This window comes from Arvicanthis niloticus, chromosome 6, assembly GCF_011762505.2.
Source record: "Arvicanthis niloticus isolate mArvNil1 chromosome 6, mArvNil1.pat.X, whole genome shotgun sequence".
Taxonomy (NCBI): domain Eukaryota; kingdom Metazoa; phylum Chordata; class Mammalia; order Rodentia; family Muridae; genus Arvicanthis; species Arvicanthis niloticus.
The window spans coordinates 54,496,450-54,524,183 of record NC_047663.1 but is presented as its reverse complement, the minus strand read 5'-3'; the positions used below and the strand labels follow the sequence as shown (position 1 = coordinate 54,524,183).

Genomic DNA, 27,734 nt, shown 5'->3' with positions numbered 1-27,734 from the left:
GATAGAAAATGTTTTCAATTGTAGTTTTATAACCAAAATAAACAAGCAGGCATAAACCCTGTTTCAAACCATTCTGCTTCATTATCAGACTCTCACAGTCAAGGAAGATCAAGTCTTCCCCATGAACCCTCCCAAATACGACAAGATTGAGGACATGGCCATGATGACCCACCTCCATGAGCCCGGAGTGCTGTACAACCTCAAAGAGCGTTACGCAGCCTGGATGATCTATGTGAGAGCCCCTTTAGCCCATTTATTTCTTGTAAAAAATGAAACAAGAGGCACTAGATTCACTTTTCTGATCTTTTTCCCAGACCTACTCAGGCCTGTTCTGTGTCACCGTCAACCCCTACAAGTGGCTGCCGGTGTACAACCCTGAGGTGGTGGCAGCCTACCGAGGCAAAAAGCGCCAGGAGGCCCCGCCCCACATCTTCTCCATCTCTGACAACGCCTACCAGTTCATGCTGACGGGTGAGTGGGGGCATCTGTTTATAGGAATGTGCACACACAATTGGGATGGACAAACAGAGCTCACTCCAGTCTTATTATAAGACATCTGTGCCTCATGGGACTTGCCATTTCCAAAGAACAACCACAGCCATGACATTTGCTCTTTCCGGCAGTCGTCTCCACTTTAGGATGTGAACAGTGACACTCCGGAATTCACTGGCCTGTGCAAGCCAACAGGGCTAGCAAATGAACGCTTAGATAAAACAAAAAGCCAGTTTCTGAAAACAGATTAGTTCCTTCCCTCATTTTTTTTTCTGATTTGGATACAAAAACATTCAAAGAGATCATTTTAAAAGTATTTCCCTCCTCAACAGTCTTAAAAAAAAAAAAAAAAAAAAAAAAGAGGTCTCAGTCATATCCAGAGAACTCTGAATTCTTAGGTGTATTTTTTCAAATGACACAGCCAATGTTGCCCTCCTTGGGGACTGAGCATGAGTTAACTGGAGGTAGAGCATGGGAAAAGAGAACCTGTAAAATTCCTCTCACAGACTTTGAAACATTCTCCTAGCAAAGTCTGTTAGTCCCACGTTATCATGATCTCAGATCTCAGATCTATGTTCTGAGATCATAGATCTCAGAACAGCACTAGAACCTTTTATCTTCACATACCAAATGCCTCTGGATGCCACCTCAGTTTCCACACCCCCTTTCTTCTGTGGAGTTTTGGTAGCTGGACAAGTTTCTCTTTTTTTCTGTTCATTTTGCTGTTCTTATTCATAAATTGTCTTTTAATTTAGGGGGATGGGGGAGGGAAAGTGACACAACAGGGACCCCCTATGACAGACTGGCCTGGACTTCTCACAAGGACTCTGTGCCCACCTTCCTCACAGTTACCCAGGTGTTGGCTCCCGTCAGAGGTTTCAGTATCCAGACACTGCAACATACACTGCCACCAAATGACTGTCCAGGCTTTGGGGCTACCCTAGATTAAAAGTCACATAGGCTCCCAAACACAATTTTTGTACAAAATTATTCAGAACCATGACATTGACCTGCTTAGTGTTATTTGAACATTGCCTGAAACACTAGGACATTGTTTTCTTGTCTGTTCTCCTAGAGGCAATATGGTTGTATGTAATTTCATTCATATTAGAAAAAGACAATCTTATTGATCCAAAATCCACACCCATTTCCTTGAACAGAAGCTCAAGGTTTTTTAAAGTCTAAGTGTACGTACATCTAAACAACATGTAGACTTGTATTGATTTTCTCTGGAAATACTTTTAAACTAAGAAATCTCAAAAATCCAGTTTATCAATACAGAATTATAGAGTTGATAAACTAGAAATTTGATAAAAATGAATTATTATGTAGAGATAAATATCTATATTAAAAGGAAATAAAATTAAATAATTAATAAATTAATTATTATACCATTTCTTATTTGGCATCAAATTAGTGACACTAAAAGCTGGACAGAAAGCAAGAAGTTGAAAAATAGGCAAAATGGAAGTCAAAATACCTGACTATCTTCAACCTTACCAAGCTCTGTAACTCAAATTTAAGAAGTCATTTTCTCTTCTAAGTCTCAGCTTCACTGTCTATTAAGTGGGGGATTTCACCTAAGCAATATCTAAGGTCTCTAATGACATCACAATCCTGTGACTGTTACTCCTTACAACTTAAATCACCTGATGTCTGAGGTTTTTTGTTTTTTTCAAAATAACCCAGTGAGGTTGAAATAGCGTAGCAATGCCATAAAATTGGCCAAGTGTTAATGACTATTTCTTTGTAGGATGGGTGCCCAAAGTCTCATTATCATGGTCTCTGCTCTTATGTTCATTTAAATATTATAATAACACAATTTTTAAAAGTAATAAAATATATCCGCCCATGCATCTGGATAACTATAATAAAAAATAGAAAATAGGAAGTATTAGAAAGTACGTGGAGAAATGAGGATGCCATTCACTGTTGGTGGGAATGTAAAATGGCATAATTGCTATGGAAAACAGGAAAGTGATTCTCGAACAATTGAAATATAACTGGGGTCTGACCCACGGTCCCTACTTCTGAGAAGCTAGCCAAAAGAACAGAAGCAGATGTTTCAATATCTCTTTGCAGGTCTAGTCCATAGCAGCATCATTTATAACAGCAAAGATATGAAAGAAACTCACACATCCACCAGTCAATGAATAGTTAGGTAAAGGATGGTATATTCATGCAATGGAATAGTACTCCTCCTTTAAAAAGAGTTAATTTTGGCAGTGCTACAATGCAGATGAACCTAAGTAAAAAAAAGTTACAAAGACGAACACTGTGTGATTCTGTTTATATGACGACTTGATGACAGTCAACTTTGTCAACAGAAAGCTGAAGAGTGGTGGCCAGGTCTAGAGGAATGAGGAACCGCTATGTATGAGTACAGAGGATCATTTTCACAAGATGAGAAGTTGTTTGAAAGCAGAAGGTCCTGATGGCTGTACAACATGAGAGAACATAATCCCATAGAACTACACACTTAAAATAGTATAAATCTAACCAGGGAAACAGGTCCACGAATAAAGTGCTTCTACATAAGCATGAGGAACAGAATATGGCTCCCTAGCAACCAAGCAGATGCAGCCTGGGCCTGGGGAGTTTAGGATTTTCCCCCCAAACAAGCCAGATAGTTAGACTAGATCTGTCTGTGAGCTCTGGTTCAGATGGGACACCCTGCATCAGTGAATGCTGTGCAGAGTAATCAAGGAAGACTCCCAGGACCAGTCCTGGGATGCCGTGTGCCTACACACACACACACACACACACACACACACACACACACACACACACACACACGTACTCACGCACTTACACACATACTCACCACAGAGACACATGGAAAACTTAAAAGGTGATAGATTTTATGTGTATTTACTAAAACAACAACAAAACCCAATGAAATGAAAAAAAGAAAAAAGAAAAAGAAAATAGGCAATTCCTTGCTTCTCGATTTTACAAATTTTACTCTAAGATTAATGAGTCTAGATTCACCTGTCCACATTACTTTCTGTTGAACATACATAGTTTTGACTGGTGGTCTTTATTGCTTCCACAGATCGTGAGAACCAGTCCATCCTGATCACGTATGTGACTTTCTTCTTTCTGGTTGGCAGCAACTGTCTTAACCATTGCCAGTAGATCACACAGTTCTGATATCCTTTTCCTTGTGTTCAACAGTGGAGAATCCGGGGCAGGGAAGACTGTGAACACCAAGCGTGTCATCCAGTACTTTGCAACAATTGCAGTCACTGGGGAGAAAAAGAAGGAGGAGTCTGGCAAAATGCAGGTGGGTCTGGTAACCAGAATGTGAATCCAGACTCTGCTATGGTGCCCATAAGTCTGGATCCCCAGATGAAAAGACTGTTCTTTCCCATGTAGGGGACCCTGGAAGATCAAATCATCAGTGCCAATCCCCTGCTGGAGGCCTTTGGGAATGCCAAGACCGTGAGAAATGACAACTCCTCTCGTTTTGTGAGTCTCTGGATCTCAGAGGGACCCTACCTGTCCTTACTTGCTGGGGTTATCCCATTTAAGTTGATATTTTAGATGCTTATCTCTATGTGCTTCAATGTTTAGTACTAAATATGTCTTCATCTTTTCCAGGGCAAGTTCATTAGAATCCACTTCGGCACCACGGGGAAATTGGCATCAGCTGATATTGAAACATGTAAGTAACTGGACCATTAAAAATCTAATGGGGAGACAAACCAGCTTGGCTGCAGGCCCATTCTGCAACATTTTCTATGCAAGAAGCCTGCAGAACAGTGCTTGGCCAATAGAGTTGTCAGTGAGCTAGTGCCAGATTTCACCTACAGTTCACTATCGTCTCAGGCTAATGATCCCATCTCCATTCCAGAGGACATCCAAACCTCAGAAACAACTCAAATTTCCCACCCCCAGAGTTACCTGGTAAATGTTTCCAAGGTAGACTTTTACCACAGATAATGTGAGGTGATCCAAAGACAATAGAAGTTGGCTAACACACAGAGGTCTTGGATCCCCCATTTGAAACTAATTCCAGGGAAAAAGTGCACTTCAGTGTCTGTACCCACATGGAAAGGTGCATGGCAACTGTCATGTGCACTTCAGTTCTAATATGTAACCACAGGACAAGTGCACAGAAATCTCAGTGAGCACCTCTCAGTTTTGGCCAAAGACCCTAAAGTTTACAATATGTCAAAAGAATGTTTCCCTCGTTTGATCTCTTTCTTTCCAGATCTTCTGGAGAAGTCTAGAGTCACTTTCCAGCTAAAAGCTGAGAGAAGTTACCACATTTTTTACCAAATCACCTCCAATAAGAAGCCAGAGCTGATTGGTAAGGAAGAGCTTTCCATTTGTGGATGGAAGGTAAAACTTCACGCTAACAATTTCTCATGTCAAACATACACCCTTAATTCTGTGTGCTCAGAAATGCTCCTGATCACCACCAACCCGTACGACTACGCCTTTGTCAGTCAGGGGGAGATCACGGTGCCCAGCATTGATGACCAAGAAGAGTTGATGGCCACAGATGTAAGTCATGGTATATGCACACACTTTAAAAAAAAAGGCTATGATGACAACAGCAAACCCCATAGAGGTGTGGTCACCTTAGTGTATATTATAAATTCTCAAAGCGTCTTCTACCCTGACCTCTGCCCTTTCATCTTTCCTGGTAGAGTGCCATTGATATCCTGGGCTTCTCACCTGAAGAGAAAGTGTCCATCTATAAACTCACAGGGGCGGTGATGCATTATGGGAACATGAAGTTCAAGCAGAAGCAGCGGGAGGAGCAAGCTGAGCCCGATGGCACTGAAGGTACCAAAATACTCTCTACATAGGTTTGAATCGGAGAGTTTTCAAATTGAAACACTTTAACTCCCATCCTATACCCGCATCTCTTTGTGACTGCGTGTCTGAAGACGACAGCACACTTGTACACACATGTGGCTTCCTCCACACCATCCCTTTTCACTCCTTCACTTCATCATCACTGCCAATTCAAATGAGGAATATCAAAGCTCAGCACCCATGTATAAGCTGACCTAGGGCCAGAGAACTGGGGACAGAATGAGGTGGAACTCCTGCTTTGTCCTGGCAAAACTAGGTCGGGATACATGATAGATTTACATGTTGTTTTAGCATTAGCTAGGAAAGCCTTGTAGCTAGCAGCAGAGGATCTTTGCATATGGTGAGAGATGAAAGATGTACCTATGCACATATGCACATATGTATGTATGTGTGTATGTATATGTGTGTATGTATAATATATATATATATCTTCCTCCATCTTCTCCAAATGTTCCATTTCATTCTGACATATGGCATGGAACATACTCTATGTGTCCAGATATACTGGACTTTTAGAGAGAATCGCCCACTTTAATTAACCCTTGCTTTTTTAGATAAAGAAGTAGGTTCTTTTGATCAAGTCAGGTCAAATCCAGAAAAGTAGAATCAGGAAAAGAGTCCAGTTCCCCTGTCTTTTCCCCTCCCTAATGATGAGTGTTAGCACTTATTCATCTTACCCTTACGGCAATACCTGAAGTCTTAAAGGGAGGTACTATATCTTATGCCTTGAACTGGCTGTTACAAAAACACTGTTTATTGTGGTTAATGAAACTGTTCTCCAATGCTACATGCAATAAGTCATTAAAAGCCAGTATAACTGACCAACCATTTAATGACTACCAAGTACCTTAATACATACAAAGACCCTCATTTGACTTTTTGTGACATGATTTAAAGGTTTTTTTTTTTAAACCTAAATAACAGAGTAATTAGATAGGAGAAAGACAAAGGGAAGAGGCTAAAAAGGATGCCCACTGTTAAAGATTTCTTGTTTTGTGTCACCACAGTGGCTGACAAGGCTGCCTATCTCCAAAATCTGAACTCTGCTGACCTGCTCAAAGCCCTCTGCTACCCCAGAGTCAAGGTTGGCAATGAATATGTCACCAAAGGCCAGACTGTGCAACAAGTAAGAACATATCCTCCATAAATCACACACCAAGGCCCACATGAAACAGCTTAATAACACTAACAAACATTGCTATGTCTGCAAAGGTGTATAATGCAGTGGGTGCCCTGGCCAAGGCTGTCTATGAGAAGATGTTCCTGTGGATGGTCACCCGCATCAACCAGCAGCTGGACACCAAGCAACCCAGGCAGTACTTCATCGGGGTCTTGGACATCGCTGGCTTTGAGATCTTTGATGTGAGTTATCTTCATAATAATATGAAGTGAGGAACACAATTTTGAACTTCAATGTCCTAAGTGATAGTCGTTTATATTGTATACATGTTTGCTCCAATACCGAACCTAGTACAAGGGCTAGCCTTACAATATCCAAGAGATAACAGAAAACAATAACAGATAAATTTATTGGGCAGTCAGTATATTTTTGATACTATTCTAGGGACTTCAAAATGTTACCTCATTTAACTTCTAAGAAAGAGAAAGAAGTTGATGTTATTATTATTATTATTATTATTATTATTATTATTATTATTACTACTACTACTACTACTACTACAGAAACTGATACACAAAGAAAACCAAACAAGTGCTAAATATTTGATGGGCATATAACACAAAGCCAAGATAGGATCTATCTGTAGCATTGGATACATATACAAGGCATCTTGCATTCACCTGGGCATGAAGGGGAGAAAGCCCAAAGATAGGAGCCCAGCCATAGGCGTTGGCCTCTCCTCTTCCAGATTTACCTCATATAAACTATTTCACTGTCAGACTTCGGCTTTACCCTGGGTAAAGTAAGAGAGTGAGCGACTATAAAGACTCAAATCTTCAACTGCTGTACTGCCCCAGATCTCTGTTTTCATGGGTCAGATAAGTGAGGGTGTTTGGTGTCAACAGAAGGGAAATTAACTGTCCACTTCATTTTATTTTATACGTCAATTAAGTGTCTTAACAAACTTTCCTTAAAAACATGACAGGCAAAGGTAAAAGTATGAACTCTTCTAGAATTAAAAAGTAGAGATTACCACCTCTATTAACAAGCTTTTCTAATAACCCACTTTTCCCTTTCTACCTTACATCAGAACCATAAAGCACAGGGCCACAGTCATACCTTGACATACATTTTTGTCTCTACATTCTTACAGGCGAGAGGGAAGTAGATTTTATTAGTACCGTAGTATAGTAGATAGATAGGAGAACAGACAGGAAAATAAAATGTGGATTTTCAGGAGTGGTGCTGCACAGCTGTATTCCCAGCACCCAAGAAGCAGAAACAGGCAGACAGATCTCTGTGAGTTCAAGGTCAGCCTGGTTTATATAATGAGTTGAAGGATAGGCAGGGTTACTTAGTGAAACTGTCACAAAAAAAGAAAGGAAGGGGAAAGGGAAGGAGGAAGAAAGGAGAGAGATAGGAAGGGAAAAAGAATGAAAGAAGAAGGAGGGAGGGAGGGAAGGAAGAAAGAAGGGACAGAGGTGGGAAGAAAAGAAGGAGGGTAGGAAGGGGAAAAGGAAGGAAGGAAAGAAAAACTGTAGTGTAATTAATATCTGAATACCCAAAGAATACCCAGAGTTCACAGGGAAGACACTTCTCCCTGGAAGTATTGAACAATCAACAATTAGCTTCAATTCCTAAGTTTAACCTCACCACTCTATTCAGATTATTTTCCACAAGAATATTTTCACTAACAGATTTTACTCCTATAAATATCCACTTAACCCTGGAAATCTCTGCTGCTCTGTGTAGTTCAACAGCCTGGAGCAGCTGTGCATCAACTTCACCAACGAGAAGCTGCAACAGTTCTTCAACCACCACATGTTCGTGCTGGAGCAGGAGGAGTACAAGAAGGAAGGCATCGAGTGGACCTTCATCGACTTCGGGATGGACCTGGCGGCCTGCATCGAGCTCATCGAGAAGGTTTGTGTGACTTTCGTGGAAGGCTCTGGCTATAAGCATAAATCTCAGATGTCTTAAAGGACTCTAGAAAGTATCGCTGACCCTCCCATGGCTTGAGAGCTAAACACACTATTGAAGAGCACTATTCAGAAGTCATTCACTTCCTCTGTACCACTTTTATGTGAGAAGAGTTTGGGAGGCATTGCCTCATTCGGTTTCTCCCCGTTTTGTTCCAACACTGACTCATATCTGGTTTAAAGGCAGTTGTGAATACTCAGTCTATAACAGTTGGCTTCACTAAACCACTCTTGCTCATTCTAATCTGCCTCCATTAGAGCCCAGGATGTTATTAAAAAGAAATAATCATTTTTCTAAATAAAACGGATCTAAATGAAAATGGATGCACAGATAATACAGCCAGTGTGTCTGAAATCAAGAAGTCAAATTACTTGTGCTACTTAATAATCTATACTAAAGGAGACCAAGTATCTAAAATATCTTAAGTAATGTCTGGGTCATTTGTATTTTTGTTACTCTGCATGGAGCCAATATTATTTTCAGACAAAAATGTGTGTGTGCTTGCATACGCACACATGCACATGCTCAAACGTGTGCTGATACATCACCTGTGCACATGTGAATGCCATAGAAGGATGTTAGGTGTCCTGCTCCATCACACTCTGCCTAACTCTCTTGAGATAGCATCTCTCACTAGGCTGGTGAGCCCCACGACAGTGGGGTTACAGGTATGTGTGCGACCATACCTTGCTTTTACGTATGTTCTTGCACAGCAAGCTCTTCTACCTGCGCAGCCAGTTTCCCAGTTCCAGTACATCCTTTTGAAATAAAATAAAACTGTGACCACAAATTAATTCACATAACAGGGGAAAGTATGATAATAAAAAGTATTTAGCAAATTACCCATAAACCCCATGGGATTAGTGCTCAGCTATCCTTTTAGTTGAATCTAATGCCACAGATTGCATGAGAGATAGAATGATGGGAAGGTCATTGTAGAGATAACAAAAGGACTGTCTGAGCTTGGAACCCGACTTACTCTGTGCTTTTATTTAACTGGGGATGCACATAATTCAAAGGACAGCCACTATATCTTCATCTATTGAGAAAAGTGAGGGTTACAGAAGTCTATTTTTCTGAATTCAGCCACTGGGTATCTTCTCCATCCTGGAAGAGGAGTGCATGTTCCCCAAGGCGACAGACACTTCCTTCAAGAACAAGCTGTATGACCAGCACCTGGGAAAATCCAACAACTTCCAGAAGCCCAAGCCTACCAAAGGCAAGGCCGAGGCCCACTTCTCCCTCATTCACTATGCGGGCACCGTGGACTACAACATCACTGGCTGGCTGGACAAGAACAAGGACCCCCTGAATGACACTGTGGTGGGACTGTACCAGAAGTCAGCAATGAAAACTCTGGCCAGCCTCTTTTCCACATATGCCAGTGCTGAAGCAGGTACTTCTGTGCCCTACATTCAAATCAAACCATTCCCTCAGAATGTTCCTACACTGCTCTGATGGCAGGGAACCTACTTTACTGGTGAATTTTCTTTTTATCTCAGATGGCGGTGCAAAGAAAGGAGCTAAGAAGAAGGGCTCTTCTTTCCAAACTGTGTCAGCCCTTTTCAGGGTAAAGTATAAATTTAAATTGGAAAAAGAATACATCCAGTTTCTATGTGTTATATCTATAGGATTTAGAATAAATTAGAAGGGGATGGGATAGTGATAGGAATCACTTTCAAGATTCATTCATCAGGATAGATCTAAAGCAATACTTGTGTAAGGGTGGGAGCTTTTTTCTTTATTCCTTACTATGACTACCTGCTGAATTCATGAATGCCAACATACCCTTAGAAGCTTCTTGGGGACAACACACACGCACACACACGCACACACACACACACACACACTCACACGAGCAAGTGAATAAATGAATAAATACCAACAATAAGGATAATACTTCTATTTATACAACAGTGGAACTTTTCCATTATATACTTGAACATTCCCATAATGCAATTATAACTCTTCCACAGCATTGCTGAGAGGAACACATAAGGTGTCTAGTCTGAGGGCTGCTTGTGAGGATTTTGATGCCTTATTGCTTTCAAAACTAAAATGCAAGTGTGACCAATGACCTTAGACCTAACCAGAAAATTTGGTCTTATCCTTTTCCCATCTCACTATAATCTACATTATCCAACAAAACAGAAGGTTGCTTGGCAACCTTGTCTGTAAAGGCATTTTCAGGCTTAGATCTTCATGTTATTTGTTTTGATTTCCTAGTGGCTGAGAGTGTATGTGAGACGTCTGCAAGCATGTTCTTTACGGCTGAGTGACACACTCTCCATCATAATCAATTACTCCCCCATATGCTCTAGGCGGAAAATGTTTTCAAGCACCTAAGATCCACCCACACAGAATTACATTGACTCACACTTTTATACTCTTCCGAAAACAAAATGAGAAACTGTCGGAATGCTAAAGGCTGAAATGATTGCTGAGCCCGGTCTTCACTGGAACTTGCCAGCTACTGTGAACATCACCAGTGCTGAAGACAAGAGAGGCCATAGAGATCGTCTGCACTGTTTTCACATGAGGCCCAGGGAAACACAGGATGGCATATAGTCAGCTGAGTCCCTAGTAGCAGAGACAGTCTGTGGTCCGTCTTCTGATGCTGGCTGAGAACACTGCCTGTGTATGGAAGCCACTAACCATGCTGTCCGGACCTAGGTGCTATAAAGGACACCTTGGTTATCTGCATTTCTTCCCAGCATTTTGTTCAGAAAGACCATTTAAGCAGGTTAAATACTGAAACCTTCAAAATGCACTACAGATATAGACTCATATGCTTATGTCCAGTAGCTAAGAGTGTGCTGTAAAATTCTTACCAAAATGATAAAAAGATAAAGGAAGAAAAAGGAACTCAAAACACAACTTTCTCATGACTCTTCTGTCTCACTCTCTAGGAAAACTTAAATAAGCTCATGACCAACCTGAGAAGTACACACCCTCACTTTGTACGGTGTATCATTCCCAATGAAACGAAAACTCCTGGTAAGACACAGAGCATCAATAACAAACTAGACTCAATCTGAAAATCCACTGCCCAGGACTTAATTAATTTTCTCTGTGCTCAGGTGCCATGGAGCACGAACTGGTCCTGCACCAGCTGAGGTGTAACGGGGTGCTGGAAGGCATCCGCATCTGCAGGAAGGGGTTCCCCAGCAGGATCTTGTATGGGGACTTTAAACAGAGGTCAGTCCTCTTTGCTGAATGGCACTAAGTGCTATGAATGTTTGTCATTAAATCATCAGTTCTCTACTTTAGGTTTTGTTCTGGGAGTTAAACAGCTACTTCTATTTGGTGGCAGTTGGGCAAGTGATTATGTCTTTCTGACCATTCCTTATGTGTTTAACTGTACAGATACAAGGTTTTAAATGCAAGTGCTATCCCAGAGGGACAGTTCATCGACAGCAAAAAGGCCTCTGAGAAGCTTCTGGGCTCTATTGATATTGATCACACTCAGTATAAATTTGGACACACCAAGGTATGGTTGTGACTCCTCTACACCTGACCCATAGACCCACACCCATTTCTGCATTGGGTCAGGTGTGGGGATGACTTGTGACTCCCTGTTTCTCCAGGTTTTCTTCAAAGCTGGTCTCCTGGGTCTCCTGGAAGAAATGAGAGATGAAAAGCTGGCCCAGATTATAACAAGAACACAGGCAGTCTGTAGGGGATACCTAATGAGAGTCGAGTATCAGAAGATGCTGCTGAGAAGGTAACAGCTATGTATAGTCTCAGGATCACAAGGTCCCTACCCCCACCCTGGGGACTGTCCATCAGCTTCCCTCATTCACTGATCTTCTGATTCTGAGATTAGCCTGAGCCTTCACCCCTACAACACATCAACCTTAGTGTCACCCTGAAAGCTAGACTTTCCAGAACTTCTCTCCTGACCTCTGTCCCACCCCACCCCCATACATCTCATACACAGAAACATTTTGCAACAAGCAGTTTTCATCACCCCACATCTCTTTTCCCAGCTCTCCATGAAACTCTGTATCAAATCCAGGCTGCTTTGCATGGCTGTCAAGGCTCTGTTCCCACTATATCTTTCATGTCTAACCATACAGCCTTCCCCAGCCGTGTTAAACAATTCACTTACCACTTATTCTCATGTCTGAACAGACCTTGTCTGCTCACCCAAATCTACCTAGTGACAAGTCCTTTTTCTTCTTTCCCAAATTAGCATCCTCCAACTTATCTACACAACATTTTTATACATTGCTCTAGCCCCGCATACATTTTACTAATTTTGTTCATCTGGAATTTTTTAAGGTTGGCATAATAAGAGTTTAGGGGTTTTTTTTTCCATCTGTCTGTATCATAGCTTATGTCATGATATCTGCCTTCTCAGAGTTAGATTTCCTAGCAACCGAACCAATAGAAATAAAACCTGACTGGCAATAAACTTAAAGATGCCTACATATTGCATAAGCCACCCAAACATTGCCAGCCCATTGCAATCATTTGCAGAAAGGTACCAATCTTACCATTTTGATTTTTTTTTTATTTAAATAAAACAACTTTGGAGCTTACTTGCTGCTAAAAACATCTCCAAATGTTAATGAACTTATTGCACTGATAAGACTAAGTCACTCAGAGAATTTAGAAAAGCCAGTATATTGCCCGGAGGCACCAACAAGAAAAGAGTGGCTAATTCAGTGGTGATCAAAACAGGAATGGTTTGAAGGAAAGAGTAGCTGGGTTGAGGTGAGGTGAATCCTTCAGCCTATGGTTCCTCACATCGAAGCTCACTGTTGTGTGGCGGCAGAAGGAATGGCACAATCTGATTACAATGTCAGTCATGTTCTCCCAGACATTCCTGCCATATGTGTCTGCTTTTTCTATGGCAGGGGTCACTCAGATGGTATAGTCTGTGCCCTCCACACTCAGCCCATCCTTGCCAGCTTGGCAGGAACACCATGTGACTAGCATCCATATTAGCAGAGTAGCAATACTGAGGACAAGAGGCTCTAATTCTGATTGTCAGGATGAACGTGTGTCAGTACAGAAAAACTATGTTGTCTACCATAAATGTCAATCATACTGCCGCCGGTGGAATGATGACACCATCTTCCCCCACATTCCAGAGAATCCATCTTCTGCATCCAGTACAATGTCCGAGCCTTCATGAACGTCAAGCACTGGCCCTGGATGAAACTCTTCTTCAAGATCAAGCCCCTGCTGAAGAGTGCGGAGACCGAGAAGGAGATGGCCACCATGAAGGAGGAGTTCCAGAAAACCAAGGATGAGCTTGCCAAGTCGGAGGCAAAGAGGAAGGAGCTGGAGGAAAAAATGGTCACTCTTCTCAAAGAGAAAAATGACTTGCAACTCCAGGTTCAATCTGTGAGTGCTCTGTTGTGACCATGTCATAGGGGGTGCGTCCTGGACTTTCAGAGACTGTCACTTACAACATGGGACTTTTCTTGAGGGGAAAAAAATCTTTTGAGGGGGTGGGTTTATTTTGTTAGTAGTTTAATTTCCTTTCAATAGTGTGTTGAGGAGGAGAGCTACAATTACTTCTACATTACACAGAGAAAAAGGGAGGATCCACAACTTTGAAGCAAGTAGTTTAAAGTTAAATTCCCAGTACTTACTCAAATATTTTACATATCTGACTTGGTTGCATTGTTCCAGCATATATATATATATATATATATATATATATATATATATATATATATATTTCTGAGCTAAATCTATTAGTACAGGGCCTTTAATGCCGACAATTTTAAAAGTTATGCCAGGAGAATCTCATGGGTCCAATTGGGCTGTAAAACAAGTCCAAAGCCAATTTCAGCCTTAGGAATGGAGTGAGATTTTTGTCTCAAAATAAAAAGTAAAAAAAAAAGGGGGGGCAGTGGTGGTGCTAGAGGTACAGCCCACTGGTACAGCACTTTCCCATCTGCTAAAAATTCTGGGTTTAGTTCTCAGCAAAACACAAGAAAACAAAACAACAACAAATAAAAATAAATAAATAAATAAATAAATAACAATAAAATCTACAAGAATGGCTCTATTTAGAAAATCTGAATGCTTAAGACTGTCTTATAAGACAAGCTAATCAGTACTCAGAGGCACGCAGATCTCTGTGAGTATAATGTCAGAGGGTCTACATAGTGAGTTCCAAGACAGACAAGGCTATGTAGAGAGACCCTGTCTTTAAAAAAAAGTTAGACTAACTATCCCTCTTTTCCTCATCCCTTGAGATTTAACTCAATGAGTATACATGATGCATTTACATGAGCTGAGCCTAACTCTGGAAGGCAATGTGTGGCACCCTCCCCAACTCTTCCATCTGCATGAATGAACTTCTTAAGGACACCCTTCTGAGTCCAGGAAGAGGCTGTAGTCAAAGAGGGGAGTAAATCCAGCAAGAGCACTTTAGTCAGGCATAACTGTCCATTACCTGGGTCAACAAGCCCAACAGTGGTAGGAAGAAATTGTGGGAAGGATGGTTTTCCAAATGCTTGAGACTGGATCCCCTCTGTCTCTTCTCATGGTCGATGATAGTAAGTATGCACCTAATGTCTCTCTACTAAAGATAAGAACAAGTACCTGAGAAGTCCTCAGCCATATCCAATTTAAACATTTAAGATAAAACAAACACTGAGAAGCTAAAGGAATCCCCAGGGCAGAGCCATCTAGTAAGTGAGTGGCTGAATTTTTGAGTCCTTTAATTAGTTACTTATAAAATTTTTAGGTAGCTACATAATTTCTCAGAGTTGCTTGTTCTTATTCTAAAATTCATTTTGAGGATAATAAGCAATTCTTTAAATAGAAGTGGAAACCTTAAGCAATTATAGTGCTGGGGCCATCATAAACGTTTGAATGAATTAAAAATGCTGTATGGGAATCTATTTCATTTACTTCGTACTTTTCTTTTTAAAAAAAAAATCCTATTTGACAACCAGTATTGATAAAATGATTGAAATCAAAACTAAGCAATGTCACTAAATCAACATCTTTGACTATAGCAATTAAATAATGCTCAGAAATTATTACAACCTCCTTATTTACATATGAAAAACTGAGAATTGGGGGAGGGGGAAGAACTTGCCCTAGCAACACCTAGGGCTCTTTGGAGACAAGAATCCAGGCTTCTTACTGCCCTGGGTGCAAATCTTTCTTTTTTCTACACACAGTTCTACAGTCACCCCCTTCTCCAGCCCAATCATGTGTAGATTCTTTTGCGTCTAAACATCTAGCCTCGTTTTCGAATTAGTTGCATGTCTCTAAGTCAGATCTAATACTCAATTCAATGTGAACTTACGTTCATGTTGAAAAATTCAAACAGAATTCAGATGAACACTAGATAATTTGCCCCCTCAAAAAGCAAGTTTCAAAACAAGTAACAGACTGTCTATGTGTCTTAATGAATCCACAGGAAGCAGACAGCTTGGCCGATGCTGAGGAAAGGTGTGAACAATTGATCAAAAACAAAATCCAACTGGAGGCCAAAATCAAAGAGGTGACTGAGAGAGCCGAGGACGAGGAGGAGATCAACGCCGAGCTCACGGCCAAGAAGAGGAAGCTGGAGGACGAGTGCTCAGAGCTGAAGAAGGACATCGATGACCTTGAGCTGACACTGGCCAAGGTCGAGAAGGAGAAGCACGCCACGGAGAACAAGGTTTGACGTGTATACATGGGAAGCTTAGGACTCATTTTAATTAAGAAGTAAAGCATAAAACCAAAACTATTAAGAACTAACACTTAATGCAAAGCATGTTTTCTTCCTAAGGTGAAAAACCTCACAGAGGAGATGGCAGGCCTGGATGAAACCATCGCCAAGCTGACCAAGGAGAAGAAGGCCCTCCAGGAGGCCCACCAGCAGACCCTGGATGACCTGCAGGCAGAGGAGGACAAAGTCAACACCCTGACCAAAGCCAAAACCAAGCTTGAACAGCAAGTGGATGATGTGAGCAGGTTTCGAATACCCTTCTGACATATTTCTTTAAGTGTATTTTGATTTTAACAGGTTTCTCTTCCCCACCAGCTTGAAGGATCACTGGAACAGGAAAAGAAGCTGAGGATGGACTTAGAAAGAGCCAAGAGGAAACTGGAGGGGGACCTGAAACTGGCCCAAGAGTCCACAATGGACATAGAGAATGATAAACAGCAGCTCGATGAGAAACTCAAAAAGTAAGGGCTCCAGAAAGAATTCTATATGATGCCATCTTTCAAATAATTTGCATATTAATGTGTCTGCTATTCCATCTAAAGGAAGGAGTTTGAAATCAGCAATCTGATAAGCAAGATTGAAGATGAACAAGCTGTGGAAATTCAGCTGCAGAAGAAGATCAAAGAATTGCAGGTGAATCCTCTCACATTTTTCTCTTCTTTCTTTCTTTCTTTCTTTCTTTCTTTCTTTCTTTCTTTCTTTCATTTGTTCATTCATTCATTCATTTTGGTGTTTTGTAGCAGAGCTACACTGTGTAGCCCAGGTTAACCTCACATGTTCCTCCTGTCTCAGCATCCTGAGTTCTGTGATAGAAGGCATGGGCTACTAACCCCTTGCCTTTCTTTTTTTCTACACACCAAAATAATACTAAAATTGAGATGTGTTAATGCACATGTTTGATTTCCAGGCCCGCATCGAGGAACTGGAGGAGGAAATCGAGGCAGAGCGGGCCTCCAGGGCCAAAGCAGAGAAGCAGCGCTCTGACCTCTCCCGGGAACTGGAGGAAATCAGTGAGAGGCTGGAAGAAGCCGGCGGGGCCACTTCAGCCCAGATCGAGATGAACAAGAAGAGAGAGGCTGAGTTCCAGAAACTTCGCAGAGACCTGGAGGAGGCCACCCTGCAGCATGAAGCCACGTCAGCCACACTGCGGAAGAAGCATGCCGACAGTATGGCTGAGCTCGGGGAGCAGATTGACAACCTGCAGCGGGTTAAGCAGAAGCTGGAGAAGGAGAAGAGCGAGCTGAAGATGGAGATCGACGACCTTAGCAGTAATGCAGAGGCCATCGCCAAAGCCAAGGTACCAAACACTGCGTCTAGAGATGGCACTGAGCCAGAAAAACAGCATCCATTGTTCTTGGTATCAAACATGGGTTGTAGGCATTTTATAGCATTATTCAAATATTTCCTGTCGTAATATATTCCCATAATTTCATTTTCTAAATTTTCTAAAAATTTTAAAGTAACCCACTAGTATGACTTCAAAATCCACTTAAGTGAGTGTCAACACCTTTGGGATCTGTGGCTTTTTTCCAGTAATGACTATAACATGTATGTTAAATTCTGGCATATGCCAAACACCAACTTTGTACTCATACCTCACGTATTTAAAATATATATCTCATTCTTTTAATATTAAAACATCCTAATTACTTTAAAATTTGGAGGTTACATTTTTCTTTTTTCTCTTCTTTCTTTTCCTTCATTTCTTCTCTTTTCTTTTTCTTTCTTTCTTTTCTGCCTATATTCATATTTAGTGTTTGATTCTCCCTTGCCATGTGATCCTTAGGGAAACCTTGAGAAGATGTGCCGCACCCTGGAGGACCAGGTGAGCGAGCTGAAGAGCAAGGAGGAGGAGCAGCAGAGGCTGATCAATGAGCTGACAGCGCAGAGAGCACGCCTGCAGACAGAAGCAGGTAGAGACTCCTTCCCTGGCTCCCCACACCCTGCACTATACAAAGGGGTTCTTACTATGCAGTAATACTCTCATTTAAGAGGCAAATAAACAAACTATCAGAACTTTTCGAGGCAGGCCACAAAGGTACAGGAAAGCAAAAATAAATAGGCAAATTTGTTATATTCCTGAGGCACTCCTGCTTGCCACCCTACAGTTCTGACTTTTATTTTTATTTTTTTTGTTAATGTCCACTTCTATAAGAATGTTTAGAAATGAATAAAAATAAACACACGTGCACACAGTTTATTGTTAAACCCTGAGTTCTCCCGCTTCTGCTGTTCTTAGGTGAGTACTCCCGACAGTTGGATGAGAAAGATGCTTTAGTCTCTCAGTTGTCAAGGAGCAAGCAGGCATCTACCCAGCAGATTGAAGAGCTGAAGCGTCAGCTTGAGGAAGAAACCAAGGTGAGTTTTACCAGAGATCGTAACACCAAACCTGAGAATGCCCAGTTATAGCTAGGTGAGTTAAGTGTTACAGGATATACGAATTGAAATCACTTGACTATCATTTCTGCAGGCCAAGAATGCACTGGCCCACGCCCTGCAGTCCTCCCGCCATGACTGTGATCTGCTTCGGGAACAGTACGAGGAGGAGCAGGAAGCCAAGGCTGAGCTGCAGAGGGCCATGTCCAAGGCCAACAGCGAGGTGGCCCAGTGGAGGACCAAATATGAGACGGATGCCATCCAGCGCACGGAGGAGCTGGAGGAGGCCAAGTATGGGATGTGAACTTTAGAAAACAAAGATATGGTCTCCGTGCTCCCTAATGCAGCAAGTCCCACAAGAAGCCATGGGGGTCTTGCTGATAGTGACACGAAAATATCAGTAGCTGACATTTATTGAGTGCAGTTTCTTTTAACCACATAGTTGTCGATTCAGGGGCTGAAGGGAAGGCGCGTTTTGCCCTCTGTGTACCTGTGTCAAGTGTTACTCATCCATCCATCGGCTCACTTAGCATCATAGCAGTATTACGTCACTATTTTTTTTTTGTTTTTTTTTTCCTTTTATAGATGAAAGAGGTTAACCTAACCTGAGGGCATAGACTTATTTAGAGGAACAGCCTGTGTTGGAACTCGAGGTTCTGATTACAGAGTTTATCTTCTTAAGCTCTGAGTAGACCAAACATCCCTCTTAAAAATCACAATTGGGTTCCCTATACTATACAAAATGTCTAGGATTGGTGTAAATAAGATAAAGCTTTAGTCTTAGTAGACAGAGGGCACATGCAAATACACCTTCCTGGGTGTCACGTTTAAAGGGGTTATTTGTGTCCTAAGGACATGGCCTTGGCACACTGATGAGCATGAAGCAAGAATGTAGAACACTCAAATGAAAATTAAACATGCCTTTGCTTCTGCATGAATCGTCCGGATTTATCTGACAATTGTGTTCTCTAGTTAGACTATCCAAGCATACACGATTGAAACAAATTAGCTATTCTCTCTGGGTGGGGTGGGGTTCATAAAAAGAATCAGAAAAGTCTGAGATAACAAACATGGGCCTAAGAAGGGATATATAAACTAATCAACAATGTTGTCCTAGCTGATTATTTTCACAGTCATTCCTAAACAGAAGTTCTGTAAGTCCAGAGCCATTGATATATTAAGGCACCTAGCACTGACACCAGGCTGTGTCAGTAACACCAAAAGGACTTCACTAAGCCCAACTGTCTGCCATTTTGGAACATCCCAATTTGTCAGTCTAAAATAGAGTATGGTGATCATGATCACTGCTGAGAGGCAGATGGGCTCACCAGCCTAGGGCAGGAGGGTGAGAGGGATTAGTTATTGTTTTGTTCCTGGCTTTGACTGGGTCTTGAGAGGCTGGCTAACTTCTCAGGAAGAAGCTGGCTCAGCGTCTGCAGGCAGCGGAGGAACACGTAGAAGCCGTCAACGCCAAGTGTGCTTCCCTGGAGAAGACGAAGCAGCGGCTGCAGAACGAGGTGGAGGACCTCATGCTGGACGTGGAGAGGACCAATGCGGCCTGCGCCGCCCTGGACAAGAAGCAGAGAAACTTCGACAAGGTGGTCTAGCCTGCTTGAACTTTATAAAAACTCCATTAGGTTTTTCTCCTGCTTGTCCCACCTAACACTCTATGGCCTTTTCAGGTTCTATCAGAATGGAGACAGAAGTATGAGGAGACTCAGGCTGAGCTTGAGTCCTGCCAGAAGGAGTCCCGCACTCTCAGCACGGAGCTGTTCAAGGTGAAGAACGCCTACGAGGAGTCTCTGGATCACCTGGAGACGCTGAAGAGAGAGAACAAGAACCTGCAGCGTGAGTCAGGGGACCCTCCTGACCCTGTTCAGTTCTGGCTGGATGCTCCCATCTTGCCATCATTTCAATCGCTTCCTTTCATCTGTTCTTCCACAGAGGAGATTTCTGACCTGACTGAGCAGATCGCAGAGGGAGGGAAGCATATCCATGAGCTGGAGAAAATAAAAAAGCAAGTGGAACAAGAGAAGTGTGAGATCCAGGCTGCCTTGGAGGAAGCAGAGGTACAGGCTGCTAGGCTGGGGGGGGGGGGGGAGAATAGCAGACAAACATTAGCAAAAGTACCGAGCTGAGTAATGGTTTCATGAATTGAATACATTATTATGCAGCAGATTTAAATTTAAATTTGGGATCTTTGTGTACCGGGCAATTAGGTGATCCCATCAAAAGCCTTCGTAATGTCAGTACTGGGTCTGGAGAGATGTCTCATATGTTAAGAACATGTATTGCTCTTCAGGAGGACCTGAGTGCAGTTTCCAGTACACACATCTGGTGGCTCACAACCACCTGTAACTCTAGCTCCCAAGGATCTTATACCTTCTTTGGGCCTCCAAGAGCTCCTGCAGAGACATGACATAACCCACACAAACACGTTTGTACATAAATAAAATTAAGTTTAAGAAAGATGCAAATGAACCCATCCATTCAGTTTCTTAGGATTTACCACAAGAAAAATAATCTTAAGAGGTAAAACTTTAAGACAAATATGTCCAACAAAAAGGAAGCAAACTAGAACAGTAGCATTTGAAATAACAATTAAGTATGGTTACAGGCCAGGAGAAGTTACACATACACAAAATCCTAGCACTTGGGGGAGGATTAGAGGCAGGAGGATTAGTCCAAATTTGAGGCCAGATTGATCTATATAGTAAGATTCAGGTCAGCCAGAGCTTTATAGCAAAATCACACCTTAAAAGACCGAAAGAAGCCCAGAAGAAAAATGGCTCAGTAGTTTAAGGCACTTTCCACCTCTCCTTGTGCCCTCTATCCAATCTTCAGAACCCACAAGGCAGAAGGAAAAAAGCAACTCCCACAGATTCTCTGACTTTTGTGTTCTGTCTGTCTGTCTGTCTAAATTATTTATTAAATAAAGAAGTGAAAAATGACCAAAAAATAAGATTTATGATATGGAGAAAGATTTATGATAGACACAAATGTTTGCTTTTAAAAAGCAAGACATGTATTTGCATATAAAACTTTGATTAGATAAAAATAAATAGAAAAATAGAAATAGGGAAATGGAAAGACCATGAATGAGCACAAGGTCATCCACCCTGAGACACAAAGCAAGACACTCTGCCTTAAAAACAGTAGAAAATATTGTACCACATTAAAATAGTTGTCTCTCTGTGAGGGGCAATGGGAAGCTTTGTTTTTATACACTGTCTCCACATTGTACACATTACATAATTGGGGAAAAACTATTTTAAAACTAATAGTTTCTATGCCAGATTAATATTCATACATGATGACAACTGCAGTTTATGAAGCATTGTACATGTATATATGTAATATGCTTACACTACATGTAAAATTAATCAGATAATTCTGTTCGTATGTCATGAATCTTTAGATAGTGCACAGTACCTTTACTGCAGAACTGTCCTATATAATTTGTAACTGGATAAACAAACAAAAAAGTGATTCACCACATAGGTTCTTGGAACAACTATATTAACTTTAAAGTTCAACACGATGACGGCAATAAGAGTTTGTCTCACAAACTCAGAGTAGACTTCAACCACTTGAGTTCTCTTCTGCTCAATGCTGACTGATCACTGTTTCCTTAAGGCATCTCTGGAACATGAGGAGGGAAAGATCCTGCGCATCCAGCTGGAGCTGAACCAAGTCAAGTCTGAGATTGACAGGAAGATTGCTGAGAAGGATGAGGAGATTGACCAGCTGAAGAGAAACCACATTAGAGTCGTTGAGACCATGCAGAGCACGCTGGATGCTGAGATCAGGAGCAGAAACGATGCTCTGAGAGTCAAGAAGAAAATGGAAGGAGACCTCAACGAGATGGAAATCCAGCTGAACCATGCCAACCGCTTGGCTGCCGAGAGCCTGAGAAACTACAGGAACACACAGGGCATCCTCAAGGTAGACATGCATTCACCTCTTAGATGGGTTACAGAACATACCTGCCTACTGTTCTCACAATTACTTCTTAAGCCATCTGTTTTTAGCTACTTTTAACCACTGTTGTGATAAAAAAAATACCCTAGGAAAAAGCAACTTAAAGGAGAAAGTGTTTATTGTGGCTCACAATGTGCTTAAAGCATGTCAGTCTACAAACATCATATGTAGAAGATCAAGCAGAAAGCTGAAAGATAAGAAATGACAAGATCAAGAACACACAGACTTTACACAGAACAGGCCTGAGGTTGAATCTTGGCTTTGTCACTTTGACGTTAAGGAAGTTATTTAACTTCTCGGACCTATTACATCTTCTATATAATAAAAATAAGTTTCCCACCTCATGGATGCTGTGAGGATCAAATGAGCTATGTAGAAAATGCTCTATAATTGATAAAGGATAGTGATGGGCATGTGACAGATAATAAGTTAAAGGCAGAGACAGAACAAGACTCTGTCCTTTGACAGTTTTCTCTCCCTCTAAACAAATGCCACCATCATTCTTAAACTCATATAAACTTGTCTGTGCAAGTCATCTCCTGTTCCTAACACCAATGCCCTCCTCTAGCTCATCTCCTAGGTGCTCAGATTCCCTTCAGAATAGTCAAAAAATATTTTTTTTTAACTGATAGGACACCCAGTTGCACCTGGATGATGCTCTCCGGGGCCAAGAGGACCTGAAGGAGCAGCTGGCGATCGTGGAGCGCAGAGCCAACCTGCTGCAGGCTGAGATTGAGGAGCTGAGGGCCACACTGGAGCAGACTGAGAGGAGCAGGAAGATTGCAGAGCAGGAGCTGCTGGATGCCAGTGAGCGCGTGCAGCTCCTCCACACCCAGGTGAGCCAGATGCTGGTGCACTGTTAAGTGAAGAATCTAGAGTGTAGTCGTGTACATGTAACCAAGGATGGAGCTATATCTCAACCACCATTGTAGCTATGAGAGGGCTCTGGGTCACCTTAATGTGCATTCCTATTTGTCTTTTCTAGATTTTCTACCAAGAGGGCTTTTTAGATTTAGATATAAGGTAAAGGTAGGCTTCTGGGGTTAATAGAACCATAAAGAATAACCCCAGGTAAGCAAGCCTTTGACTTCAAACTGAAACACATTTCATGCAGCACTTACCAGGAGCACATCAGAGTTCAATTGATGCACCACGGTCACTGTTCTGGTGCCTCACAGAGCACTCAGCACCATCCCTTTTTGCCTAGGCATTAAATGTCATAGCAGTCCTTCCTAAGTTCTCCATGACACCAAAATAACCACACGCCAGCATTTCCAGTACACGCCAAGGGAGTTTTCCTTCCCTGCAAGAAAACTGTGTTAAAATTTTAAGAAAATGTTTTCCTAATACAAATTCAGAATCCCGCCTCCTCCCCCCACCCCCGCAAATACACACACACACACACACACACACACACACACACACACACTGGACACGCCTTCCTCTCTCCCTACACTGCTGTGTACATGCACATAGTTCTTTTGAGAGACTTCCTGTGTCATGCATGTACTCTCACACACATTAAAAAAAAAAACACAAAAACCCTATTATACTCAACCTTTTAAGCAGAGAACACTATAAATAAAACACAAGAAAAGAACTATGACTGGCAAATGACAACCAATAATGGGCATTCATTGTTGTCTCGAGATAGGATCTTCCCATGTAACACAGGACAGTCCCAAATTCATGATCCACCTGCCTTAGCCTCTGGACTGCTGGGATTACAAGCATGCAACCTCATCCCCTGACAATACAGGCACTCTTAAAATGTCAGAGGTTCTCATATGTAAGTCAGAGAGGCAGTGAAGGAGTGAGTGTGAAGAAGGAGGTTCCAACCATGGAAATAACTGCAAATTTATGCCAAATAGAATACTTCACATTAGTAAATTCTGGGGTTAGACTAAAATAGAACAGTCATAAACCCCAAGTGGGAAACCTGAAAACGTTATAAACTTCCACCATTTTTTTTTTAAACAGAACACAAGCCTCATCAACACCAAAAAGAAGTTGGAAAACGATGTTTCCCAGCTGCAAGGTGAAGTCGAGGAAGTGATTCAAGAGTCCCGCAATGCAGAAGAGAAGGCTAAGAAGGCCATCACTGATGTGAGCACCATGCACACTGTCCTCCCCACACCTGGGCTGCTTGCCACCACCAAGGCTCATCATTTTCTTGATTTATTTGCCTCTCAGGCCGCCATGATGGCAGAGGAGCTGAAGAAGGAACAGGACACCAGCGCCCACCTGGAGCGGATGAAGAAGAACCTGGAGCAGACGGTGAAGGACCTGCAGCACCGTCTGGATGAGGCTGAGCAGCTGGCACTGAAGGGTGGCAAGAAGCAGATCCAGAAACTGGAGGCCAGGGTGGGTGTCTGCAATCCTAAATCTTGGAAGGGCAAGGGGCAACACATGCTTCTTGTTGTGGGATCAGGAACACCCTGCTCATACCTGTAGTTGACCCTAGGCTAACTCCCCAGGCTAACCCCGCAGGCTCAACACTTGAGATACATCTTTCTTTCTTGGTTATAGGTACGTGAACTTGAAGGAGAAGTTGAAAATGAACAGAAACGGAACGCTGAGGCCGTGAAAGGGTTAAGAAAGCATGAAAGACGAGTAAAGGAGCTTACCTACCAGGTAAGAGGAATGGCTTTCTAGAATGTACAGCTATCTTGCTCAAAGGGAAAGAAAAACCCCCATGACTGTGTAGGTGGCACTTGCAGAAGTGCACATTAACTCCATGTATGTAAAGGATAAAAGACAGAGTTGCTGATCCCAGGCATAAACCAAGTTAGGATGACTAGGGAAGCCTTTACAAAACAGCTCAGAACGGGGCATGCAGGTCAGTGGGCACGCAGCTCATATTCCACATGGGCTTGATTCCCACAAGTGGGAAGAAAGGCAGAAAGAAGGAGGAAACAGAAAGAGAAGAGAAAGGGAAGAAAGGAAGAAAAGGAAGGCAGCATTAGAGAGAAATGAATATAGGCATTAAAGAAAAAGAAGCTAGAAGTTGGTCTTAGTGTGACCTCTCCCAGAACAGGACGGTAAGAACTAGAGAAGTGCATAGAATTCTTTAAATGCAGAAGGTGAGCATAATGTACACTTAACAAGCAAGACCACCACTCATAGCACGGCTTGGTCAAGTTTAACAAGCAAGACCACCATTCATAGCATGGGCTGGTCAAGTTTACCCTAAGGTCCCCTTTCTGGCACACCAGTGACTTATTTTAGTACCAGGGGTAAATACATTTCTTTGGATTGAATGCATATCTTTTTTAAAATCAAACTTTCAGACTGAGGAGGATCGCAAGAACGTGCTGAGGCTGCAGGACCTGGTGGACAAATTACAGGCAAAGGTGAAATCCTACAAGAGACAAGCTGAGGAGGCTGTGAGTATCTGAGGTTTTGTAGAAAGACGAACTCTATTGAGAGAGAAAATGTGGGGCTTTTTTTTTCTGTTTTTTTTTTTTTTTTTTTTTTGTTTTTTTTTTTTTTTAAGCCATGTACGGAGGTGAGGAAGGACACACAGTAAGAATCTACCACTCATGTATTTTACAAGGGTTGTGATCTTACAAATGTAAGTGTACACCCCATGCTAATCTCTGAATAGGGCTCAGGAGGAGATATTTAAATAATCATTAGGCAGGAAGGACCAGGTAAAAAGAAAGCTCCAAATATCTGGCTTTGATTGATAGCAACAAACACACAACAGAAACATTAATGCCAGGATGAACAATTCATGTCCTTCAACGTTCACAAATCATGTGTTTCTAAAAGTCAAATATTGGTTGCCCTCCTGCCTCAACTGACTTGCTGACTCAGCCTGCAGGTAAGGCTGATGCAGGTAACCCTGGATGGGTTGCTGCACCAGAACATGCAAGGATACTGGAGGCACAGCTAGTGGTGTGAGGCCCTGTGTTCTGCAGGACTGAGCAACAGAGAAATGATGCTGGAAAGTTCTCCAGCTCTCCTTTCCCCCCGCTGTGCCCACCCCCATTCTTGTAGCTATACGTGATAGGAAGAAAGGCACGAATGGTAACAGAGCACAAAACAGGCAGCGTTTGTCTCAGTCCCACTCCCCCCTTCTCTGTATTAGTCTTAAATCACAGAGGGAAACAACAGTTAGTGGCATTTCCAAGCCATTTCAGTGGAAACATTTGCTTACTGAGGTCTCTGGGGGCACCTGGACCTCTTCTTCCTCTCCACCCAAGAGACACATCAAAAAAGTAAGCAAGGCGAAGGGGAGATGACTCAGTGGTCAAAAGCACTGGCTGCTCTTCTGGAGAGTGCAGGTTCAATTCCCAGCAACCACGTGATGGCTCACAACCATCTGTAACCACATTGCTAGGGGAAAGTAGTCTCTGCTTGGAGGAACTCCAAGATCTAGCTCTGGCCTCCTTTAGCACTGCCTGAATATGTTGCATAAACATATACATTTATACATATATGTGTGTGTGTGTGTGTGTGTGTGTATGTATGTATGTATGTACGTATGTATATGCAGGCTAAACACCTACAGTCATAAAATGAATCTTGGAAAAAGCAGGGAAGGTGGTAAGAAGGTTTGACAAAAGGCTGCTCTCTTCCATTCAAAAATAATTTCTTCTTTCCTTCCTTCAAGTCAAAATTGTCACTAGAGTTACAGATTGGGTTGAGCTTGGAGGTCAGACATGAGAAGAAAATACAATTGCAGAGTAATCTGACCTGGTAACAAACAGAGGGAGGCCCACGGCATCTAACTGCCAGAACACTTATCTGTTCTCAGGAGGAACAATCCAATGCCAACCTTGCCAAGTTCCGCAAGCTGCAGCACGAGCTGGAGGAAGCCGAGGAGCGGGCAGACATTGCTGAGTCCCAGGTCAACAAACTGCGGGTGAAGAGCCGGGAGGTTCACACCAAAATCAGTGCAGAGTAAACGCATCTTGCGGAGGCTGCCAAGTGGCTGAAGGAAAGCACAGAATGTGCTGCTTTGGGTCGCTTGCTGGGTCGCTTGCCTCTTTGTGTTTACTTTTCTCCTACTGTTGACTGAATAAAAACTACAAGGCATTGATAAATTAAACCAGGCTCCCTGTTTTATTTGCAAGATTGTTGGCTGGCAAAGCCAGTTCTTGTCTAACTTTTTTAAAAATTGTCATATATGGCTATATAGTGTTATCTTAGCTCACTTCCTGTCACCGTAATAACACACTGACAACATAGGCGAGGGAAGGGTTTGTCTGGCTTACAGTTTACAGTTCACCAGTGAGAGAAGCCAGGGTAGGAGCTCAA

General features: G+C 42.2%; 1 protein-coding gene across 1 annotated transcript in view; it reads left to right on the top strand.

Moving 5' to 3' along the window:
* Myh8 (myosin heavy chain 8) overlaps nt 1-27,519 on the top strand; it is a 29,958-nt gene extending 2,439 nt beyond the window's left edge. Inside the window, exons 3-39 of the mRNA XM_034504817.2 lie at nt 89-232; nt 315-471; nt 3,548-3,575; nt 3,670-3,778; nt 3,871-3,963; nt 4,096-4,159; nt 4,709-4,807; nt 4,901-5,004; nt 5,151-5,289; nt 6,330-6,448; nt 6,535-6,684; nt 8,195-8,365; nt 9,509-9,818; nt 9,925-9,992; nt 11,332-11,419; nt 11,503-11,620; nt 11,789-11,912; nt 12,010-12,146; nt 13,522-13,777; nt 15,819-16,061; nt 16,173-16,349; nt 16,428-16,573; nt 16,655-16,745; nt 17,020-17,409; nt 17,899-18,025; nt 18,352-18,470; nt 18,583-18,779; nt 19,903-20,086; nt 20,171-20,336; nt 20,433-20,557; nt 22,125-22,433; nt 23,102-23,305; nt 24,450-24,575; nt 24,663-24,833; nt 24,999-25,103; nt 25,760-25,855; nt 27,232-27,519. Coding sequence (XP_034360708.1) covers nt 89-232; nt 315-471; nt 3,548-3,575; nt 3,670-3,778; nt 3,871-3,963; nt 4,096-4,159; nt 4,709-4,807; nt 4,901-5,004; nt 5,151-5,289; nt 6,330-6,448; nt 6,535-6,684; nt 8,195-8,365; nt 9,509-9,818; nt 9,925-9,992; nt 11,332-11,419; nt 11,503-11,620; nt 11,789-11,912; nt 12,010-12,146; nt 13,522-13,777; nt 15,819-16,061; nt 16,173-16,349; nt 16,428-16,573; nt 16,655-16,745; nt 17,020-17,409; nt 17,899-18,025; nt 18,352-18,470; nt 18,583-18,779; nt 19,903-20,086; nt 20,171-20,336; nt 20,433-20,557; nt 22,125-22,433; nt 23,102-23,305; nt 24,450-24,575; nt 24,663-24,833; nt 24,999-25,103; nt 25,760-25,855; nt 27,232-27,381 — 5,604 coding nt within the window. The 3' untranslated portion in view covers nt 27,382-27,519. The remainder of the gene's footprint in view (nt 1-88; nt 233-314; nt 472-3,547; nt 3,576-3,669; nt 3,779-3,870; nt 3,964-4,095; nt 4,160-4,708; nt 4,808-4,900; nt 5,005-5,150; nt 5,290-6,329; nt 6,449-6,534; nt 6,685-8,194; nt 8,366-9,508; nt 9,819-9,924; nt 9,993-11,331; nt 11,420-11,502; nt 11,621-11,788; nt 11,913-12,009; nt 12,147-13,521; nt 13,778-15,818; nt 16,062-16,172; nt 16,350-16,427; nt 16,574-16,654; nt 16,746-17,019; nt 17,410-17,898; nt 18,026-18,351; nt 18,471-18,582; nt 18,780-19,902; nt 20,087-20,170; nt 20,337-20,432; nt 20,558-22,124; nt 22,434-23,101; nt 23,306-24,449; nt 24,576-24,662; nt 24,834-24,998; nt 25,104-25,759; nt 25,856-27,231) is intronic.
* Nucleotides 27,520-27,734: the final 215 nt, after the last annotated feature.